Below are 17,457 nucleotides of genomic sequence, written 5' to 3' on the forward strand. Positions count from 1 at the left end.
TCAGGTAGAAATCGTAATTCATATTTCCATAGTAAAAGTCCGAAACGGGGAAAAAACATTCCCAAGCAATTATATAAACAATGATAAAATAATACAGAAATACTAATTCTATATTGACATGAATTTAAAAGCTATTTCTTGATTCCGTTGGCTTTTTCGTAAATGTAAGTCAAAGAATCGAAGCAAGCTCCGTTTCTTTGGAGATCTACATCAATACGTTTTGTTGCCAAATGATCTCGAATATAGGCGGTCTCCTCTTCCGTGGGATTCGGATTTGTGGTGTAAACCCAAACTGAGCTTTGGTTCGCTGCAAAAAGTCGAACGTAATTGTTATATAGTTATTATTCAATGTATATTTATGGTAGAACACCAATGCCAACGCTACCTTATTTGTCAAATAAACTTCTCAAGGGCTTCACCACCACATTCAAACAAAAACCAATAGTCAATTTTACCTATGGAATTCTTTATGAAATGTTACATGACATAACACTGGTTTTATAATCATATTAAACCGATTGAATTTTTTTTAATATGGTACAATTGGATGTAGATTCATTATGCCGCACTGACTTTGTATGTTTCACAATGTGGAATAGTGTAATTTTGATTTAGATTTGTAATGTGGTTAAAAAGTGGTACGAGGATTATTGAAAATATTGCAAGTCAAGCATTGCGTTGCAAGCATTTTCATGATCATGAACCTATGTATTAATAGAAAATAGAATGTATATTAAACCGACAGAACCTACTATGTGTACAATTGAAACTTAATGACTGTACTTTATAATGTAATATAATATATTCGAGAATCGCCTTACCCGAGCAATCACATTGATGGATCACGAAGAAGCCTTTTCCGGTGGTAATTTGGAAATTGTTAGTGTAATGCTTGGAGATTGCTGTGAACGTAAAATAAATTCCATATTTCGTAATTATTCAGTTCGTCAAATATGCAGAAAATTTATGCAACATTTTATTGGAATATAGCATATTCCGATTTATTGCAGTAATCAGTAGTTTATTTTTTCACCACACATGAAATACACTAAATGCATACAGAATGTAAAAGGAAGCAAAAACGGATGATTCGAGGTGAAAGGAGTCGCGAAAACCAATTGCAATAGCCTTACTGCCTGGAGGAAAATACCTGGTTTTGTGGAAAGCCATACATGGGAATAAAATTACTTTGTTATCGAATGTGGTTGTTATTTGAGCGGGGTGTGAGTAATACTTGATATTTATGCAGAAAAATATCAAGCGTTCAAATATTTCCCTTCGATCAAGTATGAGCTACCAATGACTGTACACAAGCTATGCTAACTCAAGATAGATCCCCCATTGCTTTAAATTTTATACAGCGCTAAACAATTCTTTGTTATTGAAAAATATTCGTCAAAAGATTACCGTTCATGAAGGAAGCAATCCTGTTTTTGGGCATCAGTTTTTCTAATTCGTGAATGTCCATCCATTTTAGTTCTGAAAACAAAGGGCAACTTAAATATATTTCCGTCATTTTTAGATTCACCCTGCGATTAATAAAAAATAATGAGTAATAATGAACTTACGAGACGAAGGATCGAGCTTATAAACACCAGGATCCAAGCTTGTGAAAAACTCAGGAACACTTGCCAATACTTGTTCTCCTCCCATGTTTGCAGTTCTGTAAACAATTCAATGTAAAATTATAATACGAACTAAAACTTTGGATAATAACATTTGATATCCCAAATAGAAAACTTTAAATGGTATGTATATATATATACGAATTTCGCCTAGGAAAAAATATCATACATTTTACCATCGTACATCGTAGATACTAGTTATAAAATTGCATGTGTAGTCACCGTCACTTAGAACACATTTCATTGCGCTGGGTGTTGGTTACAAAGCTCTAACCCAGAACGTAGTAGTAGCTTTAGTTTTTGTGTCCCCTTTGTATCATTCGTTTGTAAGTGCTTGCGGCTTGGTCTTAAGCACAATACTATTATATGTCACTCAATGTTATTGAAAATGCGATCAACGCATGCAACGGGTTAATAAATATCGTACGTTTCAGGCATAACGTTTCTGACGACAGCAACTCCATCGTAACCCTTTGTACCGGCTATCACCATGCTGTTACAGAGTCCTTCAAGCTGAATCGGATCGCCTCTGTGACTGAAGGTGTTGTACCACATGCCAGAAAGCTGAAAAAGAATTTAATACAAAATTATTATTATTATCAGTTTATACGCGATTTATTATAAGTAATTCGCAGAAATACATTTGTAATGGTTCTTTCCTTTTGTACGGCGTGCTAATAATTTGCAATCGCAGTTGGCCGTTTATCCACGTAAAAAATATTGAATATCAATTGGTAGCCTATGTTACATAAGATATTTTAGTCAATTTATAATTACATCAGAACAAAATAAACTGTATTTCACCGCAGATAGCAATTCTATAATTCTTGCAAAACACCTTTGGTTGTATTATAGTATTTTGAATACGTATATCTTACCCGTGTCCATTCAATAGGTCTCATTGGTAGTTTTCTGCATTTAGCAGCCGCCGAAGTGGTCACAGCAATCGCGGCTAAGAGGAAAAGTAAACTTGAACCTGACATCACCATTGTTACTTGTTTTCGTTGTTTTGTGCCACGACATCGATTGTTCACGCTTATATATATATTCATATAGGTTACGGTGACGTAGTCAGGAAGCACAGAAGTTAAAGTGGACAATGCCAGATTGAGAAATATTCTATTCAACGAAATTGGTCTGAAAGTTGTCTAAAGAATTTTTTTTCTGTCGTATACGTGACTGTGAATGATCAGAGTCGTAAGTGGAATACAGATTTTAAAATTCGTTTTAAATTTGAGTCTGTCTAAAATAGACTGACTGGTTTACTGATTACTACGATATCAGAAAAAAATCCAAAATTTGAATTTGTACATATAGCATTCGCAACCAACGCTATTCAAGGCGTAATTTAATTATTTCAGCTTTTAAGCAATTCAGGATCTAAAAAAGTTCACAGTTCAACCCAAATTTGTATTAGGTTCCATGAGCAAAATAATGATGCACACTTGCAACTATTTTCAAATTGATATCATACAAACCAAAAGAACAACTTCTTAACATAATCGTAATTAAATTTTCACACTCGAAATTACCCCGGATTGAAGAATAATCCAGAAGATGGAGTAATAACTCAAATGTAGGTGAAAACTTAGCTTTTAATAAGAGTTTGTAGGCCTACGTGATTCGACAATATTAGACAAATTTTGAACCAGGAAATTTCCCATAGTTTTACTCGAATCAATAGACAACCACTGGCAACGTCGATGCCTTTTATACATATACTATAAAATTGAGGACATTACAACTCTTCTCTGGGTACAATGTTTACTGCTTTAAATAATTGCATTCCTCTAATGACTTCTTAAGGCGTCTTCTGAAGACGACGGTAATATGGAAAGATTAATCGTTTTTGTTGTCAATAACGCAACAGGAAACATTATTATTGAACGAAAAAAAAGTCAATATCAGTGTGTTTCTTGAGTAATCATCAAACATCTCGTCGAGTAAAATGCTTCATTAAGTTAAGAAAATTAACCTTGACTAATGTGTACCTTGCAAAAATTTCAATCAATCCACATATGTCGTCAATTCGATAAAATGTTAATACAAAAGTTATCACAAATTTCAACTCGATAGAAACAGAATTTAATGAAATTGATTAGTTTTACAGTAATGCCGTAACCGAAAAAAGTAGTAGTTCTTGTGCAAAGCAACAAATAAAATGTTCGGATCACAGTTAGGCTAACTGAAACTTACAATATTCGGACAATCATGACAGAACAAAATCCATGGAGAAATTTAGTAGCTGGTGGCGTCGGTGGTGTAGCCACAGCTGTGAGCGGACATCCATTCGATACAGTTAAAGTTCGTTTGCAAACCCATTCACTTCTCGGATCTACACAAATAACGTACAGAAACGCTTTAGACTGTTCAATCAAAACTTTGAAAGGAGAAGGAATAAGAGGTTTCTACAAAGGACTGGGAGCACCAATCGCCATTGCTGCGCCCTCGTGGGCTTTGGGTTTTCTTGGTTACGAAATTGGAAAAGATGCTATTCGCTGGTATAGTGGGAATTATACAAACAAGTTGTCTCTACTAGAAGTCTTTTTTGCTGGTGCACTGTCGGGTGCGTTTGCTGCAGCTGTTGTAGCTCCTGGAGAAAGAATGAAATGCATATTGCAAATACAGAGCGAGGTAACAAACAAAAAATATAGCGGGTTGTGGGACTGTTTCAAGACTCTATATCGCACAGGTGGGATAACGAGTATATATCGAGGCATTATGTTGACTCTCTTCAGAGAAATTTTTGGAAACGGAGCTTTTTTCGCGACGGTTGAGTATATCAAACGTAAATTCCCAGAAGAAGAAACCTTGAACATTCGAAATACAATTTTGGCTGCTGGTACTGGAGGAATGGTTTTCTGGGTAATTGGTATGCCGGTTGACGTTCTGAAGTCTAAATTTCAAACTGCACCAGATGGTAAATACAACGCAATCGTAGACGTAGTAAAAGAAATTGCTCGCAATGATGGATTAATTAAAGGGGTTTTATAGAGGTTTTGGTCCGGCTATTTTGAGAGCATTTCCTTCCCATGCTTGTTGCTTCGTTGCATACGAACAAACTTTACGTTTGTTTGAAACACAATTTTGAAGAAAACAAAATAGGCCTAATGCATGTATAGTATTTGTCATTGCACTTCAATTATATAAGCAAGTTTCGCCGGAGTAGGTCGCAGACATTTATCGAAACGCTATATGAGTAGACTTAATATATGATGTATATCTACGCACCTATCTTCCAACTTTTCAGATAACATGCTTTCTCAATCTTACTCCATTTTCACTGTTTATATAGAGATATTTAAATGTTTGCAAAACTATAGGTCCTGTTTTTTTTTTTTTTCAAATAAACTGAATATATATTCTGAACTTAATAATGTATGCTGACAGGAAACTAAATAAATTTTCAAGCAGTTTCACGAATAAATGAAATTTTTTATTATATATATTTCCAAATTTGGCGCGGTGTCGTCCGATGTTTTCGTTTTATCATTCCTCACAGCCGTCTTCTAGCGGAAGAATTTGGGACATAGACTATCTTGTGGGATTAGATAACTTAATGTCTTTATTATGTAGGAAATGTAATATGAAGACACGTAAACCAAAAATTCAAATTGTCTGTTCAAGTATGTATGTATTTTGCAATTTCTAATTTTAATAGAATAATGTATTCGCCGGTTTTTAGTTGTGTTTCACTAAATTTAGGTACACTGCAAATAATTCATTGGTCATTTTTACTTCTTGGTAGTTTTAGGTAAGTTGCAGCAAATAAAAAATATAGTCCCGGACATTAGATAACCTAATGTCTTCATTATGTAGAAAAAGTAGGCTAATATAAAAACACTGTTGCCAAAAATTGATATAATGCTGGTAATCTATGTTGGTATTTATATATGTTGCAATATTTAATAGAATAATGTGTTTCCAGTTTTTAGTGGTGTGTTCCGAAATTTAGGTATGCCAAATAATTAATGGGTCATTTTGTTTTCTCAGCGGTTTTTGTTTAGTTGCAACAATCAAGCAAGATATAGTCTCGAAAATGGGTTATAGAATATGCAAAAATCAGCTATCAGTAGGCTACTTTGTGATGGCCGGCGATTAAAATATTTGAATCAAAATGAACATGTACCGGTAAATCATTTTCATGTAAGCACCAACTCGCAAATTTTGCCAACGTTAAGTGTAATACAAAATGTTTGGGTCATAACTTGGGGGAAATTACAACCTGCATTTACTTTACATTTGGACTCCTTGCAGCACAACATGTTCATTATTTAGGACAAGACGAATGTTATGGCGCGATTTTTTTATCTCTCGTTTATACAGTAATATCTTGTGCAATATCGCAGTCTTTTTGATGTTTTTAAACTTGGCATAGGCGGTACGGTACCTGATTTCTATCGTGCGCAATTTTGTGACTAGACTTATTGGAAATCTCGAAATACGATTTTTTGCACTGGGAGCTATTTGTTAAAAGTGTTGTGGAAATTCACAGAGGCGCAGTTCTTACCACTTCATGGCAGCTCCTGCCACGAACGTACCACGCCGTCTCTTGCCATGGTTATTAGCAAACCGTGGCAAGTGTGTATATACCGCGGCGATGGCAAAAAGTACTGCCGTTACCGCGGCAGCTTTGCCATGGTTTCAGGGCAGCTTCGGAAAATATTTACCTGTATGCCTTATTATCATGTATGTTGCAGTATCTGGGGTTTTTGTACTATGGATAATGGCAGGTGGGTATGGTATCAATGTGCCTCATTAGTGCGTTGCGACTTTGGTAATTTCAGTTACAGAGTCGTAAGATTTGTGAGCTGTTATCCATGCAAGCCTCTGTCTTTTAACAATCACTCTGACTTTTTGATAGCTAGATAGTCTGCCAGTACAGCAGTAGGGTAATGCCAGAATGCGGTACCGGTAATCTAGGTACCTTACTGCCCTATTTCTGTATCTCCAAATTTCTAGTATTCACGAGGTAGCCTACGATAAGTTGAATTATATTTTAATTTGGCTGTGTAGACTATGTGTACTGAAGTATCTACCAGTATCTTCATATATGTTTAGATCTAGAAACACCTTATTAAGTAATAAATGGCAGATACTTCTGTACTTATTTTAAGACAAAATCAGAAAATTTTGATGATTTGTGCATAAAAGTGAATGATTTTTACCAATGCATACTATGTATCGGAGTATCATTTACAACACCAGGTGGCTTACAACACCACCTGAAAACTCAACATATCAAATATGCTGTTCATATCATCAATGGGGATGAAAGAGGTATGTATACAGTATTACTGGTACAGCCTATAATTACTGAATATTTTCGTTGTGATGACTGGTCATTTTATAAGTCGGTATATCTTCAAATATTTTAGCTTTCATTATGCCTTGTAGAAGAGATTGTATGAAACGAGGAACAAGTGCTTTGACCAGGAGTCACTATCATTGTCCTTCCTGTGAAAAAATATTTGGACGGAGAAATTCTATGATTGACCACAGGAGGCTTACTAAGAGTAAGGGTTAAAACTATTTTGTGGCTTATTTCTTGCAAATAGAGTACCTAGCTATAACACAGTAACTTTGGAATTTCAATGTTTTGTGTAGATTGTTTGGGTGTGATTGAAAGTGAAGAAGTCAGGGATATGGACATAGATTCTAAAAACAAAAGTTCAGAAAGTCTATGTGAAGGTAAGCTAATGATTGAAAAGATGTTCTAATGGATATTTAGCAAGTATTAGGTATTGAGTTGGTGTCCGCTTATAGATATGAGAGCATAAATAATTGTTTATTGCATGTCAAGAAAACTCGTGCATTGAAATTTTGTGATTTGTATCTATTTCTTTACCACTTTTACATGATTCATTTTCATTCGATATTTTTTTCACATTTTTAGACCTTGTTCGTTTACATACTTTTACTTTACAGGTACTTTCAACTTTCAATGCATACCTTGTGACAAGCGCTTTAGGCATCAGTCGTCATTGAGGCGACATGCTCAACTTAAACACAATGCAACTCAGCTTTTACCGAGCGTATGTGTTGACACATTCAATGGAATCTATATGTTGCTCAAAGTGATTCTGGCCCACTTGCTCCAATTCATGTTCAAAAGCACACATTGAAACAAAAAATTATGTGCACTGATGACGACTGTATTTCAATTATCAAAGCCATTTCAACAGTCAATCCAGGAATCCAATGTCGACATTTGGACTCTATCTCTGAATCTTCAATTTTAACGACAAACAAACTGCAACTGTCATCGCTAAACCGACTAAGGGAATTTAATATATCGAATGATTCGTCGGTTCAATGGTGCAAAAATATGAAGGAAATCAGTGAAAAGGATTGCTGCACTCTTGTAGCCCTTGTTGATTTTTCAACAATGGGTTTCGAAACAAGAACAATCTATTTTTCCGTTTACACTGAAAAAATTCAATATTTTGCACCATTGAAGAGGGTAAGAGTTTCTTTCAATAAAGATAATGGGGAATTTTCGTGTCATTGTATGGTTTAAACTTCTTATTGGTATAAAATACGAATTTTGTATTTCGACCAAATAATTTTGCCTAAGTCGAAACGTTAGATAATAGCCTGTGATATTATACCCAGATATTTAAATCATGCTTCTATGTTTTATTCCTTAACAACTATTTTTACGAGTTATTATAAATGTTTGCACAGCAACTGAATTATTCATCAAGGAATGTGCTGAATGTGGAATGGAAGTTAGATATCAAGAATATGAAGAAGGTTTTCATAATTTTGACAATAGTGTTTTATTGAGTCTCAAGTTGTGTTGTTATTTACTGCGTGGACTGAAAGTGAGTTATTGATTATTGCCGTTTACTGGTCTATTATGGACAAAGCAGCTCAAAGGCGTGTGCTAAATTCACATAAATATTTGTTCTATTGCATTATTTGTTCTGGTCAAATATGGTTTGCAAGGTTATACTATAAAATACAATTTTAATTCCACTGTTTAGAATCATATCTCAATCGAGAGCAATCTAAAAATGTTGTTCATCGAAACTATTCCTTATAATAAGATCAGGAATGCGTTCTTGCATTTTTTGGCTCTCCAAGACTATCAATACGACTTTTGTTGCTTGAAATGTGGAATATATCCAACAGTGCTGATATGTGATGGTAATTGGAAAAACACGTGCAGAAGACCAGGTAACATTAGCAACATTATTTGGCTGCGCATTTAAAACATAGCTGATGAAATATCACAAGCTGTAAATTTGGTATTTCGTTTACATACAGTTGGAGCCGTTGACAAAACCCAAAATACTTGTGACCTCATTGATGTAGACGCAACTTGGGAAAAATATCAGATGGAAATTATAGGAAGAGGATTTTATGGTCAGGAATACATTTACTTACTTGAATTATGCGTACAGATCTATCTCGTGGACAATCCGACAGTATCAATACCACGTTGTTTTGTTTAAAAACATTCAAGTGGCCTAGTTTATCATAATTATGGAAATTTGACACTAAAATTATTAATTAACTTTATTTGGTTTTTACCTAGCTTTTATTTTAAATTTTTCTTTGCTTTTGTTCACGTTTCACATGTTATTTGATAGTTTCTGTATTAGTTTATGTATCCAGTTCACTGATCTCAACCTTATGAATAACCAGGCTGTAAGGAGAATCCATGGAAAGTGGAAATAATGTACAACACAGTTGCACCTTGGATATCTCCAGAATGCCGATTTTCAAGTGAAGTCCCAAATACAGAGCATAGGAAAGGATTTATTCTTAACAAGCCAGTTGTTGAAAAGCCTCTAGCCTACTCCAAAGTCTCTCATGAAGATATTCTCCAAGCTATAAAGTATAAACTCTCCTCTTGTAGGCATACTTTTTTCTACCTTTTTGTCTCACAAATAGTCAAAAATGACCAAATGCCTTGATTTAAAAACAAAAATTTGACACTGCAATAATTACAATAGTTTTTGTTTTAATTTTGGTGTTTATACTGTACAGATATATATATTTTAAAACTATAGCTATATATTTAAAAACTATTATTTGAGGCAATTGCTCTTATTTTGCAGACATCTGATTCTCGTTTGATAGACTTGTGTGAAGTCTTGGGTATAAGTAGCAAAGGGAGTTCAGAAGACCTTGTTAATACTTTGAATGAGCTGGTTCTGTTTAAGGATGTATGCCCTAAGATGTACAAAAGCATAAAACATTGCGGTGGTTGGTATTATTGTTTTATTAAAGAAATGTTTATCTTACTTAGGTCTAATGTCAATGGTTGCATTTTTGCTGTATTTATCTTTTCTACATTATCGCTATGATTTATTACAATGTAATACTAAAGAGCAATGGATAACTTTTCTTATTTATATCTTGTGCAGCTGACAATGATTTGGGATTTTGCTGCATGATCAAATGGCTTGAAAGAGATTTTCATCATTATTTTTTAGGAGGGATTGTACATTTTCGTTGCCCACATGGGATATGCTATTATATGAAATATCTTCTAAGACAGGGAAGTGCTAGAGATTATATTGACGGAATATTGTCCCTGAAGAGACAACCTCATGCTATAATATCTGACATTGCTTCCCAAGTGAGTTCTTTTTAGTTTAAGTCACTGTGGATATACATATTTTTAAATATTCTATATTTGATATACAAAAGTATTCACAAATAATGTGTAATTTATATTAATATTAAGGGAACTTTGATACTGTGTATTAAACTGCAGGTCCTTTCTCCTTGTTTACTTTCTACTTCGGATCCGTATGTGGTACTCCGAATATGCGCTATTCGATTAAGTTATCTCTTGTATTGTTTGAAGAAGTTAGACCATGATCTAACGAAAGCTCACAAATATACTTACTGTTTCGTTGAAAGAGATCATTTCACTTATATTAATATGTTTTGTTCATTCCTCCAACTTTGGTCAGAATACTCTTCAAACACTATTATCTGTTTTCAGGTAGCCCATCATGGCGAGGCTAGAAAAAGGGGTATTTTTGGGCCTGATAAAGGAATGCTGTTTGCATATACTGACAAAAATCTTGAATTGGAAAAACATGGCTCTCTACCACAGGTCAAACTGGATGCTCATAAAAAATACAGCCTCTGTGATAGGTTCCATACAAGATCGAAGAAAAAGACCGCAGAAAATTCTTTTCGCAACTTGAAGTACTGCTCTGATTTGAACATAAATACCAGTGTGGCAGAGCAGGAAAATGCTCACATGGCAAAAGATAGGCAAGCTTCCATCTTATTCAACCACCCCTCTTTTTTTTAATATATTTATATTGTGAAGTGAACCAGGGTATGGTGGCCTCGAAATGACAGTACAAGAGCTTCCGAAACACTGTTGTATATGTGACCTAAATCAATGCACAATATTCAGAAAACTGATGACTGAGGTTTTCGAGGAATATCTTTCAACAAACCAATTTTTTGTCCAGAGGGTTTGTTTGTTTGCTAGATGGGAAATTTCTCCAGTTCAGATACCAATTGTGGCATGTCGTATTTGACATTTTTCATACTATTCAGTGATTGGCCATTAATACACAAATGCTTCAATCGAGGATGTATTGATAGTTTGCTTATTGAAAAGATATTGTTAATGGTAGATGGATCATATTACTATTTAACTCATGTTGTGATGTACATTGTCGATTATTTTGAGGCAATAAAGCATGACCATTTAATGTTAATAGGCAGAAAATTAATTTGATGCTATGACACGTATAAAAAAACTCAAGATAGTTGGAAATTGATATTTTACTGAGAAGAATCGCTTGAATATTGACATGTTTTAAGAGTTCATGCTGTGCGAATATGTTTGGTAAAATGCTTTACAACCTTACTTGTAGATCTTCAGTTTGCTCTATGGACACTACCAATTTCCTTTGGCTTTCGCGAGTTAGCATTAACCTGCGTAATAAAGACATAAACTCAACATATGAAAAAAAAATGAAGACTCAAGTTGGAAATAAAATTCGGAGGAATCATGAAGGAATTGCTATACCAGATGTTAAAGGTACATGATTTTCATGTTATTGAGTAATGTGGATATATTTTCTCACTACACACCTCATTTTAGGTAACGTTTTAGATGGAACCAGTGGATCGGTCACAGAGGTATGCATGTATTATTAAATTTGGTTTCATGTGAATGCATAGTATTGTAAAATAAAAGTAGAATAAGACATTTACGATTTATAAAGGTCTGCTTTTGCGGTTTCCGACAATATCATTAATCAAGTATAAAAGATATCTTTAAAATGTTAATGGCTTTATGTTATCCCATTCTTTCGAGTTATCGTAAATGTACAAACCTGTAAATGAATTGTAGCAATTTCTTAGTTATACTATGTAATGCTTTTTTCTAATATAAGATTTAGGAAGGAATTAAACAGAATTCTATTATATGTGTCTTATAATTCATGCTACTACCTACCTACATCGATTATATTTCCTGAGGTTTGAAAATTTAGGAAGAATTACTCATCGACGAAGATGATGAAGCTATGAATGAGGTAGTTGCCAACCCTGAAGACAATGTGTACTCTGAAAATATAGTGAGATAATTTTTTTCTTGCTCTTACCGCTTTTGTATTATAATGCATTGTATCGAGTTTGATATGTGGAGTTATGAATTTTTTGCATGATGGTATTGATCAAATTATCTATGCCAGGAGTCTCCAAAACGCTGCCCATGAGGCAATTTTTCGGCCTGCGTCACGGTTGAGATTTTTCCACAAAACTGAAATAGTACGATGTTCACTATGAGTGAGTTTTATCATGTTATTTGACATCAGGAGTCTGGCCTGACAAACTATAATAGGTGAAACAAACATTCCCCCCTATTCCACTTTATTGCGCTCATATTTCATTGTATTGTTTTAATTAACTTGTAAATTCAAGAATTTCATTCTGCATTATTTATTATAACGAAATAAACGAGTTTCGGTCACATAATTGTGTTCGAAGAAAGCTTCGCAAAGTTAATTTATTGTGTCATATTTTTTTTCAAATTCCTACTTCCTATTAAAGCAGAGTGGAATGACTACTGGAACAGTGTCACAATATCAAGAAGATCAGACATTTTGGTAAGTATTTGCATTTAGAGGATGAGTATACCATGTGTTTCAACGATGTAATGATTAAAATGAATATTTAACGATGCTTTATATGGTACATTCTTCAATCTCATAATATGCTGAAGCCTTCAAAGAAGTTTATATTTCTATTAAAATGTCATCCACAATTTTCAGTCTTTCTTACTTTATCTTCATACTTATGGGTCAAACTTTTCATTGCAGTTCAGCAAAAATGAAATCAACTTCATGCAGTGATGGTAATATTTATGACTCCGAGAATAAAGGTGGGAGTTACTTGGTTTATCGTTAAGATGTCTTGGTATAATACTTATCTCTAATTATTCATTTACATTTTTCAGATAGTGATGAATCAAGAAAATGTCTTTTTCTGCCTGCCAAATTTAATGGTAAATTTTATAATATTCATTGTATTGAATTTTTCTTTAAAATTTGATATATTTTGGTAATTGTCTGAATGATAGTTTTTTGAGCAATAGCTGATCTCCTTCTATATGACAATACTTTGATTTTATGAGGTTATTATGAGGCGTTATTATTCAATGAATGATTCAGTTTTGTTATCAGTCATAGCGTTGCAATTACGTGTTACTGATAATGCTATGCATAATATTATCTTAAGAACTCAGTGTGTACATAACAAAGGAACTGTACAGCCATGTTCATAGTTTGGAAATCACTCAGATGTTATGCATGTACACAAGTACTAATTTATACAGGAGTATTACCATCAGAATGTAACCATCATTTCTAGTTTGTGTAAGATTGTTTATAAAATTGAACTTATAGTTTTTCAATAATTATTTTTATTTCAAATGCTACCAACTTTGCTGAAGATAATAGATGGAATAATTGCAGCTCTTTGTCATAAGGTATGTCTTTTAGTATTGTTCATCTCTGTATTCCATGTGGAACTGTGACATCTCCATAAATTATATTTCAGTCCGAAATTTCTTATTAGTGACTCAGTTTATTATTATGTTAATCTTTCTAAATCAACTTGTTTTTAGTGGACCAGTCATACTCAATATAGCGCTCTGTCTGCATTATATTCCACAATGTGGTTTTGGGAGGGGATTTATCGTCGAAAGTACAAAAGTTTGGTAAAATAACATGTTTATTATTTTTGATCATTGTTTATTCGCTTTCGTTACCATCCTATTTTACATCCAGGCCAAGTTGACTATTGAAAAACCAACTATGAGTGCTGTGAACCATGGCAATCACTGGACTCTAATGGTAGGTAAATTGCTAGATCTTTGTTAATTTAAATGAAATTCTTTAGGAAAATTTTCTTCTCAAATGCAATTACAAAATGTTTCAATATATCACGTCAAAACAAATATGGCATATTCTGTATTGTATTGCTCTTCAAACCAGAAATTCTTCTACTCTTGTGAACAAAGTTTCATGTTTTCAGATTACAGATCCATCTCAAGGGAGTGTCATTATTTATGACCCTGTTGGCCATGAAGAGAGTTATGCTGAAACGCTGATGGAGAATTGGAGGTTTGTGGTTTTCTGCTTGACTAAATGATTATTGGCTTGTAAACACTCACAGATTCATTTTAAATTATCATGCCCTTATTGAGTTCAACGATAGAACATCAATGTTTTAGTCATGCATTCAAATCTCTACTAGTGTTATCTGAATTTTAAAACATCAAAAACAGATTACCGAAACTGTATGGATCGTACGAGTTTTTTGCACTGAGATTGCAAGCTAGGTATGAAAGCGCATATTAGCAAGAATATGCAGTTCTCAGAACACTTCAAAAAAAAGTTAAGGATCTAGAAATGAAATTGTTCCTATGTGTTGTGACTTGTGGGACTAATCAGGGCTGTTCTTTTTTTTACGTTTTCTCCCAGGAAATTTTGGAAATACCATGGAGGTGACAAAAGAGATTGGAGACTGTTAACAAACAAGCATAGGGAACAAGAAGATGGGTTCAATTGTGGAATTTTGGTTGTGAAGGTACATCGGGTCCAATTTGTTTTTATAGTGGTATTATTAAACTGATAAGGATGCACACAGGCTCATTACGGTAGATCTTTAAATTTTCATTTATATTTGTGAGTAAACATTTACTACTAGTAGTACTTTATATTGATACCACCACCATTCAACTGGAACCTTATTTTTAAATCATCTCATTGGTGCAAATCTATAGAAATATGAGTTGTTTTATTTTTTTACATTCTAGGCTGCCGAAGCAATCTTAACAGGTTGTACAACGGATTTCAATCATTCGACAGGCATCTGTAATGTCTACAGAATCCATTTTGGAGACCTTCTGTTGGAAGCCACAGGTGCATTATTATTTTATTAACTAGGTCTAAGCATAAGTCATTTTTATTCAAGTGTGGAGAGCAGTGCTGGAAGTCGAGTAACAACTAGCACCATAACATCTATGCGGTCACAGATATGTTGGTAGCACACAGCTATATTTTGATGATATTTAGAACTTTCTTTTGAACATGGCTAAGTGGGTTATAAAACTCAGAGCCCAGAGCTTTAATTTGATGATGTTGAAAAATGGAATGGAAAAGGAAGTTAATTAAGTATCGGATTGAGGTCAATATTGATCGTGTATGCAAAGAAATTTTACTCATTTTTGCGGTTGGTTAGAATCTGAGGAGGAATATACATGACTATATTAGTTAGGTATTTGCAATCCTACATTTGTTTTCCTTCATCTTTTAGATGTTGATGAGCTGGCACACTTTTGTGTGGGCTGTAATGGCAGGACTGCCCCTGATGGTGGCACACTTTGGGTAAGGTCAAACATTTTCCTTATGGATGCAGTTTTGATGGATAAAGTAAAGTAATAATTTTGTTGTAGGTCGAATGTGATGGATGCGAAAGGTGGTGCCACCAATATTGCGCAGATTTTGCGGGTAACGAAGATTTTTTCTGTGAACACTGCACATAAAACTTAAGTTTTTGTGTAATTTTCTTTAATAAAATTTAATAACATGCACAATGTCATACTTCTTTTTTGGAATTTGATGTTCGCTAGTTGAGGTTCCTCATCTGCCTGTAAATATTATAGAAATATTCGAGAATTGTCTTAACAAATAGTTGACATATCTAAGTGGCTTTGTCATAAAAGGATTCCAGTGTCAACGATGGAGATAGTGAGTGTGCAAGAAGCTAGCTGTGGTACACAATCAGCTTTAAATTATTGCAACAACAAACCCTTATGTTGGGTAATTTATGAGAGCATTACCCTCTCTCTTTTTTATCGCATGCAATCCATTTCTTGTTTTCACGGATTGCCCTCACCCCCCACTACACCCCTAAAACGAGAGAGACTGGCATGTTTTCATTTTAAGTTAAAAGTTATCTGTCTGTATTGGGAAATCAGAAACGAAGAGAAAATAATATGTTGTTACTGCATATAATTAATGCAACTGGTTATAATTTGTCCCTGAAAAAATGGATGTAGTGCCACATTATAAAATACTTCCATTCCCGTTTTCTTACAAAGAGTGGCTTTTTCGGGGTAAAGGAAAAATTCAAGTGGTACCGGTTCGCAGAAAGTAGAAGGTTGAGAACCCCTACTGTAGATGAATCGCCTAGCAGGGTAAATGCAATTTTAATCAAACCCAACCGACACAATTTTACTCTGGTAGTACTGCGATCTAATTTGAATCAATATGACTAAAAAAGACACAGCGCAAATGATATACAACATTATTTATTGCCAGAGGAAGTAATGGCACCTTACTTCCAACCAGCCATTACTTCCTAACCAGAGTTGGATCAATTACACTAATTCAGTTCAATTACAAATACAACTACTCCTGTACTCCCTTAAATGTTTCAATTACATTACAATTACTCCGTGCAAAAAATATCAAACTGCATTTACAATTATAACATTTTGGTTCGTATTTACATTTTCCCTTGCTCAAGAACTGTTGGATTGCACTTAATGAAGATTAGGCTGCGAAAAGTTTCTGAACCCAATAAATTTCTTCATGCTGTATAAAAGTTATCCGCAATTGAAAAAACTCTTTCTGACGGGGCTGATGTTGCTGTAATTCAGCGTGGGAAATTTTTCTGATTTCTTCTTCCAATACATTAATTGGTCTTCATCAAATTGCAAAATTTCTTCCCCCAAATAGCTATTTACATCACTTTCTGATTTTCTTGGTCCTTTCCTCTATTTATAGATATAGATGGGGAGAACATCTCTTCAAGTGCGTTTGATGAAGCCTTTTTTGAAGTTGTTACAGCCTGCCTCAGTGCTGCTCAAAGATTTAAAAAACTCTGACAATGGTGCAAGAAGTGGTTCAACACATGTTTCGGAAGAGTTTGTTTAATGTTCATCCATTTTCAAAATACTAAGATTTAGTCTAATTGAAAGTGTAATTGAGCCAGAATTTTAGCAAATTACAGTTATGATTACACAGAATGAAAATGCCTCCATTCAGTCATTACATTACAATTACATAAAAAACTGTAAATAATACCATAAATTACAAATGATCCAACTCTGCTTCCAACTGCACCCTACCGGTACTTCAAAGCAATATACACCCAATGCTGACTTCATTTGTAACGCCAAATCATTTCCTTATTACTCTTGAATGCAAACAAAACAACAAACAACACTGAATGCTAATCTCGGTTCTTCAGTTGATGGCAGCAACCAACTTGTCGCCGCGCTCCCCGTTATCCCGCCGTGGTAATGCGCAATTAACCACAAGGTTCCCCG

General features: G+C 34.2%; 3 protein-coding genes and 1 pseudogene across 10 annotated transcripts; 3 read left to right on the top strand and 1 right to left on the bottom strand.

Moving 5' to 3' along the window:
• LOC120326754 (uncharacterized) lies at window positions 1-2,972 on the bottom strand. Its single transcript, XM_039393096.2, has 6 exons — window positions 2,504-2,972; window positions 2,053-2,189; window positions 1,569-1,663; window positions 1,408-1,479; window positions 822-902; window positions 1-307 (listed from the first exon to the last, which is right to left on the bottom strand). Exons 1-6 carry the CDS (start codon window positions 2,675-2,677, stop codon window positions 132-134), a joined length of 735 nt encoding a protein of 244 aa, XP_039249030.2. The 5' UTR covers window positions 2,678-2,972; the 3' UTR covers window positions 1-131.
• Window positions 2,973-3,802: 830 nt separating this feature from the next.
• LOC120326714 (mitochondrial carnitine/acylcarnitine carrier protein pseudogene) lies at window positions 3,803-5,384 on the top strand (annotated as a pseudogene).
• Window positions 5,385-6,317: 933 nt separating this feature from the next.
• Window positions 6,318-8,281, top strand: LOC144411648 (insulinoma-associated protein 1a-like). Its single transcript, XM_078111764.1, has 4 exons — window positions 6,318-6,905; window positions 7,004-7,141; window positions 7,233-7,316; window positions 7,554-8,281. The coding sequence occupies exons 2-4, from the start codon at window positions 7,012-7,014 to the stop codon at window positions 7,748-7,750; spliced, it is 411 nt and encodes a 136-aa protein (XP_077967890.1). The 5' UTR covers window positions 6,318-6,905; window positions 7,004-7,011; the 3' UTR covers window positions 7,751-8,281.
• Window positions 8,282-9,002: 721 nt separating this feature from the next.
• On the top strand, window positions 9,003-15,883 carry LOC120344994 (uncharacterized). Of its 8 annotated transcripts, none has more exons than XM_078111756.1 (13): window positions 9,003-9,488; window positions 9,695-9,842; window positions 10,004-10,218; window positions 10,591-10,868; window positions 11,486-11,652; window positions 11,716-11,753; window positions 12,110-12,193; window positions 12,669-12,724; window positions 12,938-12,999; window positions 13,075-13,122; window positions 13,570-13,605; window positions 13,744-13,836; window positions 13,907-13,951. In XM_078111756.1, the coding sequence occupies exons 2-11, from the start codon at window positions 9,815-9,817 to the stop codon at window positions 13,602-13,604; spliced, it is 1,011 nt and encodes a 336-aa protein (XP_077967882.1). In that variant the 5' UTR covers window positions 9,003-9,488; window positions 9,695-9,814; the 3' UTR covers window position 13,605; window positions 13,744-13,836; window positions 13,907-13,951. The 8 variants fall into 8 exon arrangements, with proteins under 8 accessions (XP_077967882.1, XP_077967886.1, XP_077967888.1 ...); XM_078111760.1 differs by having other exon boundaries at window positions 12,672-12,724; XM_078111762.1 differs by having other exon boundaries at window positions 10,073-10,218.
• The last annotated feature ends 1,574 nt before the right edge of the window (window positions 15,884-17,457 follow it).

Source organism: Styela clava, chromosome 4, assembly GCF_964204865.1.
Source record: "Styela clava chromosome 4, kaStyClav1.hap1.2, whole genome shotgun sequence".
Taxonomy (NCBI): domain Eukaryota; kingdom Metazoa; phylum Chordata; class Ascidiacea; order Stolidobranchia; family Styelidae; genus Styela; species Styela clava.

Coding starts and splice junctions, on each gene's coding strand:
- LOC120326754 (XM_039393096.2), bottom strand. CDS start 2,677: ATGAATATATATATAAGCGTGAACAATCGATGTCGTGGCACAAAACAA. Junction 903..1,407: donor GATTGCTTCCTTCATGAACG/GTAATCTTTTGA, acceptor TTACGTTCACAG/CAATCTCCAAGCATTACACT. Junction 308..821: donor CCATCAATGTGATTGCTCGG/GTAAGGCGATTC, acceptor GACTTTTTGCAG/CGAACCAAAGCTCAGTTTGG.
- LOC144411648 (XM_078111764.1), top strand. CDS start 7,012: ATGCCTTGTAGAAGAGATTGTATGAAACGAGGAACAAGTGCTTTGACC. Junction 7,142..7,232: donor CCACAGGAGGCTTACTAAGA/GTAAGGGTTAAA, acceptor TGTTTTGTGTAG/ATTGTTTGGGTGTGATTGAA. Junction 7,317..7,553: donor TTCAGAAAGTCTATGTGAAG/GTAAGCTAATGA, acceptor TTTACTTTACAG/GTACTTTCAACTTTCAATGC.
- LOC120344994 (XM_078111756.1), top strand. CDS start 9,815: ATGTACAAAAGCATAAAACATTGCGGTG. Junction 10,219..10,590: donor TATCTGACATTGCTTCCCAA/GTGAGTTCTTTT, acceptor ATCTGTTTTCAG/GTAGCCCATCATGGCGAGGC. Junction 12,725..12,937: donor CAAGAAGATCAGACATTTTG/GTAAGTATTTGC, acceptor TTTTCATTGCAG/TTCAGCAAAAATGAAATCAA.